This window comes from Episyrphus balteatus, chromosome 1 (genome assembly GCF_945859705.1).
Source record: "Episyrphus balteatus chromosome 1, idEpiBalt1.1, whole genome shotgun sequence".
In the NCBI taxonomy this organism is placed as follows: domain Eukaryota; kingdom Metazoa; phylum Arthropoda; class Insecta; order Diptera; family Syrphidae; genus Episyrphus; species Episyrphus balteatus.
This window is the reverse complement of record NC_079134.1, coordinates 121,988,405-122,007,805: the sequence shown is the minus strand read 5'-3', so window position 1 is coordinate 122,007,805 and position 19,401 is coordinate 121,988,405. Positions and strand designations below refer to the sequence as shown.

At 42.7% G+C, this 19,401-nt stretch overlaps 1 protein-coding gene across 1 annotated transcript; it reads left to right on the top strand.

Moving 5' to 3' along the window:
- Positions 1 to 9,394: 9,394 nt before the first annotated feature.
- On the top strand, positions 9,395 to 13,874 carry LOC129921071 (23 kDa integral membrane protein-like). The gene is made up of 6 exons (XM_056002717.1): positions 9,395 to 9,516; positions 9,579 to 9,657; positions 12,976 to 13,167; positions 13,224 to 13,385; positions 13,443 to 13,640; positions 13,703 to 13,874. Exons 2-6 carry the CDS (start codon positions 9,598 to 9,600, stop codon positions 13,778 to 13,780), a joined length of 690 nt encoding a protein of 229 aa, XP_055858692.1. The 5' UTR covers positions 9,395 to 9,516; positions 9,579 to 9,597; the 3' UTR covers positions 13,781 to 13,874.
- The last annotated feature ends 5,527 nt before the right edge of the window (positions 13,875 to 19,401 follow it).

The window sequence follows — 19,401 nt, the reverse complement described above, 5'->3', positions numbered from 1 at the left end:
TCCCGAAGAAGTCCCGAAGGTGTCCAGAACATGTCCCGAAGATGTCCCGAAGATGTCCCGAAGATGTCCTGAAGATGTCCCGAAGATGTCCCGAAGATGTCCCGAAGATGTCCCGAAGATGTCCCGAGCATGTCCCGAAGATGTTCCGAAGATGTCCCGAGCATGTCCCGAAGATGTCCCGAGCATGTCCCGAAGATGTCCCGAGCATGTCCCGAAGATGTCCCGAGCATGTCCCGAAGGTGTCCCTAAGATGTCCCGAAGATGTCCCGAAGATGTCCCGAAGATGTCCCGAAGATGTCCCGAAGATATCCCAAAGATGTCCCAAAGATGTCCCGAAGATGTCCCGAAGATGTCCCGAAGATGTCCCGAAGATGTCCCGAGCATGTCCCGAAGATGTCCCGAGCATGTCCCGAAGATGACCCGAGCATGTCCCGAAGGTGTCCCTAAGATGTCCCGAAGATGTCCCGAGCATGTCCCGAAGGTGTCCCGAAGATGTCCCGAGCATGTCCCGAAGATGTCCCGAAGGTGTCCCGAAGATGTCACGAAGATGTCTCGAAGATGTCCCGAAGATGTCCCGAGCATGTCCCGAAGATGTCCCGAAGATGTCCCGAAGATGTCCCGAAGACGTCCCGAAGGTGTCCCGAAGGTGTCCCGAAGATGTCCCGAAGATGTCCCGAGCATGTCCCGAAGATGTCCCGAGCATGTCCCGAAGATGTCCCGAGCATGTCCCGAAGAAGTCCCGAGCATGTCCCGAAGATGTCCCGAAGATGTCCCGAGCATGTCCCGAAGATGTCCCGAAGATGTCCCGAAGGTGTCCAGAACATGTCCCGAAGATGTCCCGAAGATGTCCCGAAGATGTCCCGAAGATGTCCTGAAGATGTCCCGAAGATGTCCCGAAGATGTCCCGAAGATGTCCCGAAGATGTCCCGAAGATGTCCCGAAGATGTCCCGAAGATGTCCCGAAGATATCCCGAAGATGTAACGAAGATGTCCCGAAGATGTCCCGAAGGTGTTCCGAAGGTGTCCCGAAGATGTCCCGAAGATGTCCCGAAGATGTCCCGAAGATGTCCCGAGCATGTCCCGAAGATGTCCCGAGCATGTCCCAAAGATGTCCCGAGCATGTCCCGAAGGTGTCCCTAAGATGTCCCGAAGATGTCCCGAGCATGTCCCGAAGATGTTCCGAAGATGTCCCGAGCATGTCCCGAAGATGTCCCAAGCATGTCCCGAAGATGTCCCGAGCATGTCCCGAAGATGTCCCGAAGATGTCCCGAGCATGTCCCGAAGATGTCCCGAGCATGTCCCGAAGATGTCCCGAGCATGTCCCGAAGATGTCCCGAGCATGTCCCGAAGGTGTCCCTAAGATGTCCCGAAGATGTCCCGAAGATGTCCTGAAGATGTCCCGAAGATGTCCCGAAGATATACCGAAGATGTAACGAAGATGTCCCGAAGATGTCCCGAAGGTGTTCCGAAGGTGTCCCGAAGATGTCCCGAAGATGTCCCGAAGATATCCCGAAGATGTCCCGAGCATGTCCCGAAGATGTCCCGAGCATGTCCCAAAGATGTCCCGAGCATGTCCCGAAGGTGTCCCTAAGATGTCCCGAAGATGTCCCGAGCATGTCCCGAAGATGTTCCGAAGATGTCCCGAGCATGTCCCGAAGATGTCCCGAGCATGTCCCGAAGATGTCCCGAGCATGTCCCGAAGATGTCCCGAAGATGTCCCGAGCATGTCCCGAAGATGTCCCGAAGATGTCCCGAAGGTGTCCAGAACATGTCCCGAAGATATCCCGAAGATGTCCCGAAGATGTCCCGAAGATGTCCCGAAGGTGTCCCGAAGGTGTCCCGAAGATGTCTCGAAGGTGTCCCGAAGATGTCCCGAAGATATCCCGAAGATGTCCCGAAGATGTCCCGAAGATGTATCGAAGGTGCCCCGAAGGTGTCCCGAAGATATCCCGAAGATATCCCGAAGATGTCCCGAAGATGTCCCGAAGATGTCCCGAAGGTGTCCCGAAGGTGTCCAGAACATGTCCCAAAGATGTCCCGAGCATGTCCCGAAGATGTCCCGAGCATGTCCCGAAGATGTCCCGAGCATGTCCCGAAGAAGTCCCGAGCATGTCCCGAAGATGTCCCGAAGATGTCCCGAAGATGTCCCGAAGATGTCCCGAAGATGTCCCGAAGATGTCCCGAGCATGTCCCGAAGATGTCCCGAGCATGTCCCGAAGATGTCCCGAGCATGTCCCGAAGGTGTCCCTAAGATGTCCCGAAGATGTCCCGAGCATGTCCCGAAGATGTTCCGAAGATGTCCCGAGCATGTCCCAAAGATGTTCCGAAGATGTCCCACGCATGTCCCGAAGATGTCCCGAGCATGTCCCGAAGATGTCCCGAGCATGTCCCGAAGGTGTCCCGAAGATGTCCCGAGCATGTCCCGAAGATGTCCCGAAGGTGTCCCGAAGATGTCACGAAGATGTCCCGAAGATGTCCCGAAGATGTCCCGAAGGTGTCCCGAAGGTGTCCCGAAGATGTCCCGAAGATGTCCCGAGCATGTCCCGAAGATGTCCCGAAGATGTCCCGAAGATGTCCCGAAGATGTCCCGAAGGTGTCCCGAAGGTGTCCCGAAGATGTCCCGAAGATGTCCCGAGCATGTCCCGAAGATGTCCCGAGCATGTCCCGAAGATGTCCCGAGCATGTCCCGAAGAAGTCCCGAGCATGTCCCGAAGATGTCCCGAAGATGTCCCGAGCATGTCCCGAAGATGTCCCGAAGATGTCCCGAAGGTGTCCAGAACATGTCCCGAAGATGTCCCGAAGATGTCCCGAGCATGTCCCGAAGATGTACTGAAGATGTCCCGAAGATGTCCCGAAGATGTCCCAACGATGTCCCGAGCATGTCCCGAAGATGTCCCGAGCATGTCCCGAAGATGTCCCGAGCATGTCCCGAAGAAGTCCCGAGCATGTCCCGAAGATGTCCCGAAGATATCCCGAAGATGTCCCGAAGATGTCCCGAAGATGTCCCGAAGGTGTCCCGAAGATGTCCCGAAGATATCCCGAAGATGTCCCGAAGATGTCCCGAAGATGTCCCGAAGGTGTCCCGAAGGTGTCCCGAAGATGTCCCGAAGATGTCCCAAAGATGTCCCGAGCATGTCCCGAAGATGTCCCGAGCATGTCCCGAAGATGTCCCGAGCATGTCCCGAAGAAGTCCCGAGCATGTCCCGAAGATGTCCCGAAGATGTCCCGAAGATGTCCCGAGCATGTCCCGAAGATGTCCCGAGCATGTCCCGAAGATGTCCCGAGCATGTCCCGAAGGTGTCCCTAAGATGTCCCGAAGATGTCCCGAAGATGTCCCGAAGGTGTCCCGAAGATGTCACGAAGCTGTCCCGAAGATGTCCTGAAGGTGTCCCGAAGATGTCCCAAAGATGTTCCGAAGATGTCCCACGCATGTCCCGAAGATGTCCCGAGCATGTCCCGAAGATGTCCCGAGCATGTCCCGAAGGTGTCCCGAAGATGTCCCGAGCATGTCCCGAAGATGTCCCGAAGGTGTCCCGAAGATGTCACGAAGATGTCTCGAAGATGTCCCGAAGATGTCCCGAGCATGTCCCGAAGATGTCCCGAAGATGTCCCGAAGATGTCCCGAAGATGTCCCGAAGATGTCCCGAAGGTGTCCCGAAGGTGTCCCGAAGATGTCCCGAAGATGTCCCGAGCATGTCCCGAAGATGTCCCGAGCATGTCCCGAAGATGTCCCGAGCATGTCCCGAAGAAGTCCCGAGCATGTCCCGAAGATGTCCCGAAGATGTCCCGAGCATGTCCCGAAGATGTCCCGAAGGTGTCCAGAACATGTCCCGAAGATGTCCCGAAGATGTCCCGAAGATGTCCCGAAGATGTAATGAAGATGTCCCGAAGATGTCCCGAAGATGTCCCAAAGATGTCCCGAGCATGTCCCGAAGATGTCCCGAGCATGTCCCAAAGATGTCCCGAGCATGTCCCGAAGAAGTCCCGAGCATGTCCCGAAGATGTCCCGAAGATGTCCCGAAGATGTCCCGAGCATGTCCCGAAGATGTCCCGAAGATGTCCCGAAGGTGTCCAGAACATGTCCCGAAGATGTCCCGAAGATGTCCCGAAGATGTCCCGAAGATGTCCCGAAGATGTCCTGAAGATGTCCCGAAGATGTCCCGAAGATGTCCCGAAGATGTCCCGAAGATGTCCCGAAGATGTCCTGAAGATGTCCCGAAGATGTCCCGAAGATGTCCCGAAGATGTCCCGAAGATGTCCCGAAGATGTCCCGAAGATGTCCCGAGCATGTCCCGAAGATGTTCCGAAGATGTCTCGAAGGTGTCCCGAAGGTGTCCCGAAGGTGTCCCGAAGATGTCCCGAAGATGTCCCAAAGATGTCCCGAGCATGTCCCGAAGATGTCCCAAACATGTCCCGAAGATGTCCCGAGCATGTCCCGAAGAAGTCCCGAGCATGTCCCGAAGATGTCCCGAAGATGTCCCGAGCATGTCCCGAAGATGTCCCGAAGATGTCCCGAAGGTGTCCAGAACATGTCCCGAAGATGTCCCGAAGATGTCCCGAAGATGTCCCGAAGATGTCCTGAAGATGTCCCGAAGATGTCCCGAAGATGTCCCGAAGATGTCCCGAAGATGTCCCGAAGATGTCCCGAGCATGTCCCGAAGATGTTCCGAAGATGTCCCGAGCATATCCCGAAGATGTCCCGAGCATGTCCCGAAGATGTTCCGAAGATGTCCCGAGCATGTCCCGAAGATGTCCCGAAGATTTCCCGAAGGTGTCCAGAACATGTCCCTAAGATGTCCCGAAGATGTCCCGAAGATGTCCCGAAGATGTCCCGAAGATGTCCCGAAGATGTCCCGAAGATATCCCGAAGATGTCCCGAAGATGTCCCGAAGATGTCCCGAAGGTGTTCCGAAGGTGTCCCGAAGATGTCCCGAAGATGTCCCGAAGATGTCCTGAAGATGTCCCGAGCATGTCCCGAAGATGTCCCGAGCATGTCCCAAAGATGTCCCGAAGATGTCCCGAAGATGTCCCGAGCATGTCCCGAAGATGTCCCGAGCATGTCCCAAAGATGTCCCGAAGATATCCCGAAGATGTCCCGAAGATGTCCCGAAGATGTCCCGAAGGTGTTCCGAAGGTGTCCCGAAGATGTCCCGAAGATGTCCCGAAGATGTCCCGAAGATGTCCCGAAGATGTCCCGAAGATGTCCCGAAGATGTCCCGAAGGTGTCCCGAAGATGTCCCGAAGGTGTTCCGAAGGTGTCCCGAAGATGTCCCGAAGATGTCCCGAAGATGTCCCGAAGATGTCCCGAAGATGTCCCGAAGATGTCCCGAAGATGTCCCGAAGATGTCCCGAAGATATCCCGAAGATGTCCCGAAGATGTCCCGAAGATGTCCCGAAGGTGTTCCGAAGGTGTCCCTAAGATGTCCCGAAGATGTCCCGAAGATGTCCCGAAGATGTCCCGAAGATGTCCCGAAGATGTCCGGAAGATGTCCCGAAGATATCCCGAAGATGTCCCGAAGATGTCCCGAAGATGTCCCGAAGATGTCACGAACATGTCCCGAGCATGTCCCGAAGATGTTTCGAATATGTCCCGAAGATGTCCCGAGCATGTCCGGAAGATGTCCCGAAGATGTCCCGAAGGTGTCCAGAACATGTCCCGAAGATGTCCCGAAGATGTCCCGAAGATGTCCTGAAGATGTCCCGAAGATGTCTCGAAGATGTCCCGAAGATGTCCCGAAGATGTCCCGAAGATGTCCCGAAGATGTCCCGAAGATATCCCGAAGATGTCCCGAAGATGTCCCGAAGATGTCCCGAAGGTGTTCCGAAGGTGTCCCGAAGATGTCCCGAAGATGTCCCGAAGATATCCCGAAGATGTCCCGAAGGTGTTCCGAAGGTGTCCCTAAGATGTCCCGAAGATGTCCCGAAGATGTCCCAAAGATGTCCCGAAGATGTCCCGAAGATGTCCCGAAGATATCCCGAAGATGTCCCGAAGATGTCCCGAAGATGTCCCGAAGGTGTTCCGAAGGTGTCCCGAAGATGTCCCGAAGATGTCCCGAAGATGTCCCGAAGATGTCCCGAGCATGTCCCGAAGATGTCCCGAGCATGTCCCAAAGATGTCCCGAGCATGTCCGGAAGGTGTCCCTAAGATGTCCCGAAGATGTCCCGAGCATGTCCCGAAGATGTTCCGAAGATGTCCCGAGCATGTCCCGAAGATGTCCCGAGCATGTCCCGAAGGTGTCCCGAAGATGTCCCGAGCATGTCCCGAAGATGTCCCGAAGGTGTCCCGAAGATGTTTCGAATATGTCCCGAAGATGTCCCGAAGGTGTCCCCAAGATGTCCCGAAGATGTCCCGAGCATGTCCCGAAGATGTCCCGAAGATGTCCCGAGCATCTCCTGAAAATGTCTCGAAGATGTCCCGAAGATGTCCCGAAGATGTCCCGAAGATGTCACGAACATGTCCCGAGCATGTCCCGAAGATGTTTCGAATATGTCCCGAAGATGTCCCGAGCATGTCCCGAAGATGTCCCGAAGATGTCCCGAAGGTGTCCAGAACATGTCCCGAAGATGTCCCGAAGATGTCCCGAAGATGTCCCAAAGATGTCCTGAAGATGTCCCGAAGATGTTTCGAAGATGTCCCGAAGATGTCCCGAAGATGTCCCGAAGATGTCCCGAGCATGTCCCGAAGATGTTCCGAAGATGTCCCGAGCATATCCCGAAGATGTCCCGAGCATGTCCCGAAGATGTTCCGAAGATGTCCCGAGCATGTCCCGAAGATGTCCCGAGCATGTCCCGAAGATGTCCCGAAGATTTCCCGAAGGTGTCCAGAACATGTCCCTAAGATGTCCCGAAGATGTCCCGAAGATATCCCGAAGATGTCCCGAAGATGTCCCGAAGATGTCCCGAAGATATCCCGAAGATGTCCCGAAGATGTCCCGAAGATGTCCCGAAGGTGTTCCGAAGGTGTCCCGAAGATGTCCCGAAGATGTCCCGAAGATGTCCCGAAGATGTCCCGAGCATGTCCCGAAGATGTCCCGAGCATGTCCCAAAGATGTCCCGAAGATGTCCCGAAGATGTCCCGAGCATGTCCCGAAGATGTCCCGAGCATGTCCCAAAGATGTCCCGAAGATATCCCGAAGATGTCCCGAAGATGTCCCGAAGATGTCCCGAAGGTGTTCCGAAGGTGTCCCGAAGATGTCCCGAAGATGTCCCGAAGATGTCCCGAAGATGTCCCGAAGATGTCCCGAAGATGTCCCGAAGATGTCCCGAAGATGTCCCGAAGGTGTTCCGAAGGTGTCCCTAAGATGTCCCGAAGATGTCCCGAAGATGTCCCGAAGATGTCCCGAAGATGTCCCGAAGATGTCCCGAAGATGTCCCGAAGATATCCCGAAGATGTCCCGAAGATGTCCCGAAGGTGTTCCGAAGGTGTCCCGAGCATGTCCCGAAGATGTCCCGAGCATGTCCCGAAGATGTCCCGAAGGTGTCCCGAAGATGTTTCGAATATGTCCCGAAGATGTCCCGAAGGTGTCCCCAAGATGTCCCGAAGATGTCCCGAGCATGTCCCGAAGATGTCCCGAAGATGTCCCGAAGATGTCCCGAAGATGTCCCGAAGATGTCCCGAAGATGTCCCGAAGATATCCCGAAGATGTCCCGAAGATGTCCCGAAGATGTCCCGAAGGTGTTCCGAAGGTGTCCCTAAGATGTCCCGAAGATGTCCCGAAGATGTCCCGAAGATGTCCCGAAGATGTCCCGAAGATGTCCCGAAGATGTCCCGAAGATATCCCGAAGATGTCCCGAAGATGTCCCGAAGATGTCCCGAAGGTGTTCCGAAGGTGTCCCTAAGATGTCCCGAAGATGTCCCGAAGATGTCCCAAAGATGTCCCGAAGATGTCCCGAAGATGTCCCGAAGATATCCCGAAGATGTCCCGAAGATGTCCCGAAGATGTCCCGAAGTTGTTCCGAAGGTGTCCCGAAGATGTCCCGAAGATGTCCCGAAGATGTCCCGAAGATGTCCCGAGCATGTCCCGAAGATGTCCCGAGCATGTCCCAAAGATGTCCCGAGCATGTCCGGAAGGTGTCCCTAAGATGTCCCGAAGATGTCCCGAGCATGTCCCGAAGATGTTCCGAAGATGTCCCGAGCATGTCCCGAAGATGTCCCGAGCATGTCCCGAAGGTGTCCCGAAGATGTCCCGAGCATGTCCCGAAGATGTCCCGAAGGTGTCCCGAAGATGTTTCGAATATGTCCCGAAGATGTCCCGAAGGTGTCCCCAAGATGTCCCGAAGATGTCCCGAGCATGTCCCGAAGATGTCTCGAAGATGTCCCGAGCAAGTCCTTAAGGTGTCCCGAAGATGTTTCGAAGATGTCCCGAAGGTGTCCCCAAGATGTCCCGAAGATGTCCCGAGCATCTCCTGAAAATGTCTCGAAGATGTCCCGAAGATGTCCCGAAGATGTCCCGAAGATGTCACGAACATGTCCCGAGCATGTCCCGAAGATGTTTCGAATATGTCCCGAAGATGTCCCGAGCATGTCCCGAAGATGTCCCGAGCATGTCCCGAAGATGTCCCGAAGGTGTCCCGAAGATGTCCCGAAGATGTCCCGAGCATGTCCCGAAGATGTCCCGAAGATGTCCAGAAGATGTCCCGAGCATGTCCCGAAGATGTCCTGAGCATGTCCCGAAGATGTCCCGAAGATACTCCGAAGATGTCCCGAAGATGTCCCGAGCATGTCCCGATGGTGTCCCGAAGATGTCTAGAAGATGTCCCGAGCATGTCCCAAAGATGTCCCGAAGAAGTCCCAAAGATGTCCCGAAGATGTCACGAAGATGTCCCGAAGATGTCCCGAAGATGTCCCGAAGATGTCCCGAGCATGTCCTGAAGATGTCCCGAAGATGTCCTGAGCATGTCCCGAAGATTTTTCTAGCATGTCCCAAACGTGTCCTTAACGTGTCCCAAATGTTTCCCGAACGTTTGTGTTGTTATTGAGAAAAAGTTCGTTTGGTTTTTTTTCTTTATGAGCGAGTTTTACGAAAGAAATAGAATAAAAATAAGTGTGAACACTGGCTAATACATTTCAGTTTAAAAAAAAAAAAATTCACTGAATCATCATATTGACAACAAATTTTTACTTTATCTGATTCACATTTGAAAACAATAATAAGTAGGTACTCGTACGAACCTATGATTAATAAATACCTTAAAGCTTTAAAACTTTTTAAATGAGAAAATGTGCATTTATTTTGTGAGCTTATAATATTAAAGCTCAAAGAGAGAACTTTACAACAATTATTATTATCGTATACCTTACCTACCATATAAAATTGTTTAGAATTCTTATCAATTCATTATTATCTTATCAAGATAAAAATAAACGCAAAATATCTGGTAAGCAATGAAAGAAAAATGAAATAAAGGGAACGAACTTTTAGTCAGAGAAAACCTCATTGTTAACAGTCGTTTTTTTTATTTCGCTCAAGAATAGAATTTTTTCCATCCCTTATTATTTATTATAAATTAAAAACCGTAAAAACTATTATTTAAAGAGATAGTGCATTATAGCATTTTCATTTTATTATTTCAAATAGATTCAATAATATTTTCAAAATGGATTGCGGAGCATCAATTGTTAAATACATTCTTTTCATATTCAATATGCTGGCATTGGTAAGAATAAATATTTGCAAGTTATAGATAAGTGAGATAAAACTATTGAAGTAGGTACTTACATACAAAAATGTATGTATTCATAATAATTATTCATGGGAAATGATCAATTTTTTCAGTAGAAATAAAACCCTAAATGAGATCACCGAAGCAATGAGTCAGTACCCTTAATCGCATCGCATTTAAATTTACAAATTTGTTATTGTGTTTTTTTTTTTGTCACATCTGCGAAACATGAAGACTTATCAACCTTATCAAATCATTTCATAGCAAGTAGCTAGTTAAAAAGTGTTTTGATAGCTTTTAACTTGAGAGTATTGATTTTGTTTTTTGGTTTTATAACTATTCTAAATATAACGGTTTTAGAGGTATAGCAACAATAAATAAATTCCACTATATTATCTGTGGGCTGTTCTCAAATTCATTCTTATTTCAATCAGTCGACGTTTCGGGTATGATTATATCCTTCTTCAGGATTCTATTTAAATTATAAATTAATATATAGTTCTGAAGAAGGATAAAACCATACCCAAAACGTTTGAAATAAGAACGACCTAAAGAAAAGATGTATAGGAGCCCACACAATAAAGTACAAAGAATTTATTTTACTTAAAAGCGTCACGCAAGAAGGAATATTCATTTCAAAAATGTTCGAATTTTGCTCACAGCGCGTTCGAGAATTTTCAATTCGCTTCAGCAGCGTAATTTTTATTAAATTAACTAATGATTCATTGGGCCTTATTCATAGTTGTTGTTTAACTTAACCTGGTTTTTATCCAATGTAATTTAAATAAAATAAGATACACTCCAATTTTACTAAAAAGGGGCTTAAATTGTGTCTATGAATACACTCTATTTAGTTTAAGTTAAGTACTGTAACTAGAAAGAAAATAACAGCCAAAAGCGATCAAGTGTTCAGTTAAACTTAGAAAAACGTTAAACTTTGAAACATGTTTAATTAAAATGAAAAAGAATATAATAATTATAAATATTTATAAATAAATTTATAAATGTTGAAACAGATAACAAAGAAACATGAGTAGAATTTATTTGTGTACCTACTTGTTGTCTTTGCACTTCAGCTTACATGATTTGATAAATTATTTGTTATGAACTTCATAGAAATTTTTGTTAGAAAATGAACAAATTTTTAGTTTAACTTGCTTACTTATTTATTGTGACTACTTCTTTAGGAAAACTAGGGTTAAGTTGAATTGATTGTCAGGAAAATAAATGACGGCACGAGAATGATAACTTTGGCGCCAAAAATTGATAACGGATTTTTGCAGAGGGTTTCAAAAATATTATTTTTTTTTTAGCTATAAAAGGGGGCAAAAAGACTTAAAATAAAAAGCCAGAATTCTATACTTAAAATTTTTTAATTAAGTTATTTCAGTAAATTGTTTTTAAAATAATCGATTTCAAAGACAACATTTGGAAAACAAAGGGGTTTAAAAAAAAAAAACACATTGAATACTATTTTTGTCAAGACTTTCGGTTTCAATGAAAAATGGTTTGATAAGGTAAGCTGCCCTAATTGATTCCTTATCAAACACTGAAAAAAAACATGTTCCTATGCGTTATAATTTGTGAGAAAACTGATAAATTAATAGAAAAACTCCTTTTCCACCAGATTTTTTTCGCTATTTCGATATCTTTAGCATTAACAGTGCCATCATCAAGAAGAACCATCGATATTGTATACATAAAGTGCGTCTTCAAAAAAACACTAGATACCTCTTACACGCTCACCGTAGGATAGCTTTTGTGGTACAGGGAAAAAGTCCCCAGAAACTAAATCCACTGAGCAACCGTGTGTGAATTGGGTTAAATACTTAACCGAGGTTAAATTTTTGACACTATTGAGGTGTCAGCTGTTAAATATTTAACCTGCTCTCTAGCTGTGTGAATTGAGATACATTTTAGACATGGCTAAATAATTTGTTTAATCTGCAAAACAAAAGAATTAATTAAAAAAACCTCGGTTAAATATTTAACCCAATTCACACAGGGCCTTACTTCTCATGATCTTAACTTCCTTTTCGAATCCTCTGTTCCGCTCTCGCAATTTTGTTACACCTTTGCACCGCTTAACATAAATCTCAACAGTACCTTTTCTGACCTGCTTCGCGGATCATAAATTTGGCCTTACATTCGTACTTGAAACAGACCTTATTTTAATAAAATGTAAAGTATACAATTCAAGCTTTAAAAAAAAAGTATCATTCATAACTGTTAGAGCCCCTGCATACTACTTTCTATCGGCCGACAGTTTATTCGGTCTCTGAGCCCTCGCACACTACAGACTTTCTATCGGCCGATAGTTTGGTTGGGTTGGGCTCCTAGTGTGCGTGCGCACAAGCAGCCGACTAAATAGTCGGTTGATGGGCCGATACTAAGAGACCGACTAAATTGTTGGCCGAGAGAAAATTTGTAGTGTGCGGCGGCTCTTAATCAGTACAGAAATCTATTTAAGTGCGTACACTAGAACGAATAAGAATCGGCCGATCAAAAAGTTTGAGCGATCGATAAAAAATTTTGTTGTACTACACAATTGCCTTCAAACTAATTTATTTCCTACCGAGCCGAATATTTAGTCGGGCTAACTGTGCTCACACTAGCAGCCCAACCCGACTAAACTTTCGCACTTATTTTTAAGAAAACATCAAATAAATAATAATTGCTTTCTTTTGTGATAGAATGTTAAATTTTAACTCCCACATTGATCAGATAAATTAACAAAGCCAACCGGTCGATTGGTTTTATTAAACGTTGGTCTAAGGAGTTCAATAATCCATAATGTTACAAAATCCCTGTACATTACCTTCGTAAGACCTACTCTTGATTATGCTTCCCAAGTTTGGTCACCTTTTTACGAATATCATTCACATAGAATTGAAAACGTCCAAAGAAGATTTATTTATTCGCTTAATGTGCCTTTCCGTGGGAAGATAGATTCAACTTACCCTCTTTCCAAGACCGTCTGCATCTAATTGAATTGCAGCCCTTAGCCCAGCGTCGCCAAATAGCCGACATACTCTTTGCCCATCAATTGCTCATAGGAAATATTGACTCATTTTCTCTCCTACGTGAAATCATCTTATGCCCCAGTATGAACACCTCCATCCAAACCCCTTTATCTTCTCTTTTTTTTAAGCTTGGGTCTGAATATAGTCCTTGGGTTTTTTTCCAAAAAACAACATTTATGTGGGCCTTAGGGCCGGTCTTAATACAAGAAAAAAAAAACACAGTTGGTATTAATTAGTTTTTAAGTAATAGCTTGTACTAAGCTTAAATAAATAAATGTTTCTTATTTAGGTATGCGGCATACTTCTGATCGTGTTTGGTTCGCTGGTCTTATCAAATTTGGGTGACATCAGAGATTTCGCAGATACTTTCGAAACTTCTAGCATTCCCATCAGCATTATTGTAATAGGATGTATTATCTTCATCATATCGTTCGTTGGATGTTGTGGTGCCATCCGTGAGGATACTTGTCTTACTATGACAGTAAGGAATAAAAAATTTAATACAACGAAAAGATTTTTATTTAATTTTATTTTCAGTATTCTATCTTTATGCTCATCCTTTTTGTTCTGCAAATGATTATGGTTGTTTATATCTGGATTGAAAGAGAAAGCTTCCTAAATGCAATGAATAAAATTGTAGACAAAGCATGGGAACAACGACATGACAAGGGTCATTACATGGATGTCTTCCAAAGTGGAGTAAGTTTAATAGTTGATTTCATCAAATAAATAAATTTTCATTGTTGTTGTTTTAAGTTTAATTGTTGCGGTCGAGTTGGAGTACAAGATTATACAAAAGAAATAGTTCCAAATTCATGCTGTGGAGCTTCAGCTACTTCATGCTCATATGAATTGGCGAGAAACAAACCAGGATGTTCACAACAATTTAGAACTTTCATTTCTACTAATATTGCCATTGCTCAATATGCTGGTTTGGTTGTTGCTGGCGTAGAGGTAAGATATTTTTGTACGATAAAAATAAATACAAGGATTAATAAATCTTTTGTCTTTTTCAGCTGATTGCGTTTATATTTGCTTGTTGTATAGCAAATCAAGCTCGTAACGAAAGAAGAAGGGCTGCATACTACACTTAATTTTTCAACAGAAAATTCTGTTCAGTTACATATATTACAGTACAATACAATAGTTAAAACAAATAACATTTCTCATTTCTTCATAATAAAAATTCAAAAAAATAAAAAATGGGATTATTTCATTTAATAATTTTAGAAATGGGTGCACACTATACAGGGTGTCCCAAAAGTAATGGCTCAAACAAAATATGCTGATAGGCCAACTTAAGGGCTCTCAGAATTTGGTAACTTGTTCATCCCAAATCTTTACGGTTTTCGATTTAATGCAGTTTTTGTGAAATTTCGAAAAATGCCGACTTTGCATCAGTATTTTGCTTCCTCCGCTCATAATTGATTTTTGTTTTTAACAATTCTTCCACTAAAACATTGCCTAATAATAGGAAATAATTAATTAATCAAAATATTTTTTATTTCACACGCCATTTTGCTGCAAATTAATTAACAGTTCCATGTTTTATAAAAACTCAATTTCTTACTTTTATTTCAGAGCAGCATCCCGAAAAAAATTTGCATGGTGCGATACTGGTTTATTATTTTAAAAACTTGCCGTGTTATTGCAGTTTTCAAAAATGTATACAAATTTCCAAAGTTTAAATTAGAACGAAAGATATTACAATTTAAATGTAACAAAACAAGGGTTTTCAGAGAAGAATAACAAACAAAAGTCGAGACTTTTATTCAAAAAGAAATAAACAAACAACTGTTAATTAATTTGCAGCAAAATGGCGTGTGAAATAAAAAATATTTTGATTAATTAATTATTTCCTATTATTAGGCAATGTTTTAGTGGAAGAATTGTTAAAAACAAAAATCAATTATGAGCGGAGGAAGCAAAATACTGATGCAAAGTCGGCATTTTTCGAAATTTCACAAAAACTGCATTAAATCGAAAACCGTAAAGATTTGGGATGAACAAGTTACCAAATTCTGAGAGCCCTTAAGTTGGCCTATCAGCATATTCAGCATATTTCGTTTGATCCATTACTTTTGGGACACCCTGTATACATAGGTACTTCTTAGTTTTTGGAATCTAAAAAGGTATAGTAGCTATAATAAGAGTTTACACTTTTTAGAAATTAATTTAACTCATTCTTCATTTTGTAACTTGAATTGTTTTTTTTTTTTTTTGTTTGCAAGTCAAATTTATCCATTTGCCAACCAAATGATATGATTTTTCTTGTTTTTTATTTTAATACATTTATTGTACAAAGAAAACAAATATGTACCAAAATCATCCAAAAATTCCAAAACAAAGTCCTTCGTGGAATAGTTAATGTACATAAGAAATAGCTATCTACATCGTGACTTACAAATAGAAACGGTTACAGAAGTTGTTAAAAAATACGCTGTATCGCATAATCAGAAACTGCAAAGTCATACCAATTCTGAAATGGTGTCCGTCTTGAATACAAGAAACCATGTTCGGAGATTAAGAAGAACCAAGCCTCATGAGCTTATGGTGTAAAAAAACATGGGAAAGTATTACAAGTTTAAACTTCCCCTAAAGTGATTTTACAAAGTTAAGAAAGAAAAATCTGATGTCGATCTCTCAAGATTGGTCCTGATAAAGAGGTGGTTTAAGTGGTTAAGAGTCCCACACTACTTGGTGTCGAATACTGCCAAGTGTCTTTTGAAGATTTCCTTCTGTAAAAAAAAAAAAAAAAATTACCATATACATAAATACTATGGAACATTTTTCCACAAAAAAGCATTTTAAAAAATTTCCTCCAAACTCATCCAATAAGGCATCAAAAAAAAGATCTATTTAGGTTCTATTCCTAACTGAAAACATAGAGTTTCTTGTAGGTCTGGTTGCTGAGACATTTGCAAAAATTGCTTGGATGCTTTCAGACGCGTTTTGAAACGCGTCCAAAACGCGTCTGAAACGCGTCTGAAACGCGTCTGAAACGCGTCCAAAACAAGCCTGAAACAAGTCCAAAACGCGTCTGAAACGCGTCCGAAAGGCGTCCAAAACGCGTCCGTAACGCGTCTAAAACGCGTCTGAAACGCTTCCGAAACGCGTCCAAAACGAGTCTGAAACAAGTCCAAAACGCGTCCGAAACGAATCCGAAACGCGTCTTAAACGGTTCTAAAACGCGTCAGAAATGCGTCCGAAACCTGTCTGAAACGCGTCCAAACCGCGTCTTAAACGCGTCTAAAACGCGTCTAAAACGCGTCTGAAATGCGTCTGAGACGCGTCCGAAACGCGTCTGAAAAGCGTCTGAAACGTGTATGAAACGCGTCCAAAACGCGGGTTAGTTTTGTAACGCACCATTGCGTTAAATCGGCAATAAGTTTTCTAAAAATAATTGTATTGGCTTGATTTTGATGTAATTACATTATATCCAGCATCAAAAAATAACTTAAAAACATTTGTGTCATATGATTGTATTCCACAAACAATATTGTTCACTGTAGAATAGATAGAGGTAAAATACGCCAGTTTTAACTTTAGACTTGAAGTAATAACAAAATGCAAAGAAAGTCCTGTTAAATTTTTAAGATGTAGGTAACTTCGAATTTTCTTCTAATTTACTCCAAACAAATTTAAAAATCTGTTTCAGAGGACTTCGAAATATTATGCCTGTAGTTCGCCTAAATTGGCTTTCATTTCTACATAGATACTCTTCTCATCTTTGGAAACCTTATGTAACTCAAGATTTCCAATTTCAATGAACTGAAGCAATACAAGTTCATCATTATAATTTACACCACTTCCTCGTATATCCTTCATATTAACAATATTCAGATTCACTATTATGCTCTCATACAGGGAAAATTAATTGCTGTTACATTAACATAATGAGCCTCTGTTCACGTGATAATAATTGTCATAGAATTTCTAAATATAAAATCTTTTATAAACATAACATGTAAGTATAGTAATTTACGCCACACATTCTAATTCAACACGCAACAAGTTTTATACGAGTTAAATTTAAGTGAATTTCCTTAAATTAAGTTTTGTGGGTGACAACAATGTGGATGTTTTCCTTGATTGCTGACTAAGAAATATATTTTTTGTTGCTCCCATTACGGAAATAGAAACACCTGTACAAATTTTGATGAAATTTTCATGATTGGACTTTTTGTCAAGTACCAAATATTGTATGCCACGCCCACTTCTTTTGGAGCACTGATTCTTTGGTAAAAAAAATCAAGGATATAGATGAAATGTATGGACTCTGTTTTTAATATCGAACAAAACTTTAAGAGTTAAATCTAAATATCATTCCTTATATACGAACACACAAATTCCATGAAAAATGCTAAAAACTCTATTTTTTAAAAACCCCTCCGAAATGAAATATTCCACTTGATTAAAGTAATAACATTCGTACACACGAAAATATAATAAAAGTATCCACAAGGGGATATAAAAAACTATATGCAATATTGTCCCCCAAAATGTAAACAAAATTCATGTAACATCAAGAACAGACGATAAGGATGACGTCAGTGCAATCCAAAAGTAATGAAAGTGAAATTATTATCTTCTTCTGTTTTTCTGCACATACGAATTTTTGTGTGTATTTAAATTCCCAGATCAGAGAGTGATGCATGTACTTGTACATAGGATGCATCACACATAATAATATCTTTTGTAGGTATTGAAATTGCGCACTAGCAGTAGCAATTGAAATCATTTATTTATTTAGCTAGCTACCGTTATTGCTCCTATGTAATGTATTTTGTTTGATTATTGCGTATGATAACTTTTGGATTACTTTAAGAGAAAGATTTAATACTTAATTTGGTACGTAAATAATAACTGCAAACACTTAAAATATACCTAATGAGCATAATTTAAAATAAAAATAAATAAAGGTCACTATGGCGTATACTTAACATTTATTTTAAGCTAAATTTTTAAATAGGTCAAATTTGTACTTTTGATGTATAATGTTAGGCAGTACATGGCGGATATCAAAGTATAAAATAATTTGAACTAGTATGTCAAGTAGGTGCATGTGTGTATTATATTTACTGTGATAAATTTGAGATGTTTACTCTGTTTCAAGAATTATTTCAATTTTCTTTTTTAAAAATGTTTTTATTTTTAAACGGTAAGTTTTTTGCATTTGTTCTGCTTCATAAAAAAAAATAAATTTTATAACTGACGTTAAAGATAAAAAAAATCACTGCAATTCGTATTTTTTTTTTTTGTGGAAAACACACAAGTTAACTAGGTACAGACACACAATTTTTTTTTTAATTTTCTTACGAGTAATTATATTGACATACGGAAAAATACAATTATAACATAGATATAAAAAAAGAGAAATTATTTTTAAATTTTTCAGTATTTTTTTATTTCAATAGGAAACGTTTAAATTTCGGTACCAGCGTTACTCTCATGTAACATATCTTTGAAAATTCGTAAAAAATATTCCATTAAATAAATTTTTTAATTTTTCGATGGCTTAATTGAAAGATAATCGTGCCTATTTTTTTTTTTTTTTTATAATAAGCGCTCACTAAAGGGATTAATGTACCCTTAATATGGTGAACACAGTACGAGCATTAGGAAAATAGGGAGGGGTTTGATAGGTGATACCGATGAGCATTAGTTTTGAAGTTCTGAGTTTTGAAATGGGATGGGAAAACAGAGGCGGGTAACGCGTTCCACATTCGTGTAGTCCGGCTGAAGAAAGAATCTCTGTATTTGACGGTATGTCCGAAGTGGGACTGTAGGGTAAACTGATTAGCATTCCTTGAAGCGCGAGTATTACGGTTGAATTGTTTCAGGGGAGGAATGCAACTAGCTATTTCGTCGGAGCACTGCTTATAAAAATAACGATAGAACAACGTGAGACATGATACGTTACGACCGACGGTGCTCAAGAGACGTAATTGTATCAGTTATTGATCTATCACCTATCATTTTTATAGCTTTATTTTGTATTCTATCCAAGAAACTCAACGAGATTATTGGAGCACCTGCCCAGATGTGGGAGTTATACACAAGCTTTGGACGAATATACGTCTTATTAATAATTGCTAGATCAGACGGGGAAAAAAATTTCTTGCATCTTTGGAGGAAACCTAAACAATTCGCAGTGGATTTAGCGGTGTCAAATATGTGTTCATTCCACAGGAGGGGGTTTGTAATGCACATACCGAGAATGGAAAGCTTTTTGGTTTCCTCGATGCAAGTACCACTCATGGATAGTGGCATAGGAGACAGGTTCCGCTTTAATGATAGTAAGCAGCATTGAGTTTTTGAAGCATTAAATTCTACGCGATTTCTTATTTCCCATTGGACAATGCTATCAAGATCAGAATTTAATGAGCTTATCATATTTAGCCGTTCAAGATCCACTTCCGAAGAACTTGGGCGAGAATCAGGAAACAAATATGAAAAACTCAGGGTACTATCATCAGCAAAACAGTTGGTGGATTAGAAGTTTCAGAGAGGAGATCATTTATAAAAATGAGAAAGAGAATCGGAGACAGAACGGAGCCCTGTGGCACACCAGCATTTATTTTGTGGGTTTCAGACTTGAATCCATCCAATACGACTTGTATTGAACGGTTGGAAAGGTAATTTCTAATCCAACGAAAAAGAGACTTGGCTTGATGCCAAACTCTATCAAATGCCTTTGAAATATCAAGTGCAA

Excerpts from the sequence above, each read along its gene's own strand:
- LOC129921071 (XM_056002717.1), top strand. The coding sequence starts at position 9,598 with ATGGATTGCGGAGCATCAATTGTTAAATACATTCTTTTCATATTCAAT. Across the intron at positions 9,658-12,975 it reads TATTCAATATGCTGGCATTG|GTATGCGGCATACTTCTGAT; the intron begins GTAAGAATAAAT and ends TTTCTTATTTAG. Across the intron at positions 13,641-13,702 it reads TGGTTGTTGCTGGCGTAGAG|CTGATTGCGTTTATATTTGC; the intron begins GTAAGATATTTT and ends TGTCTTTTTCAG.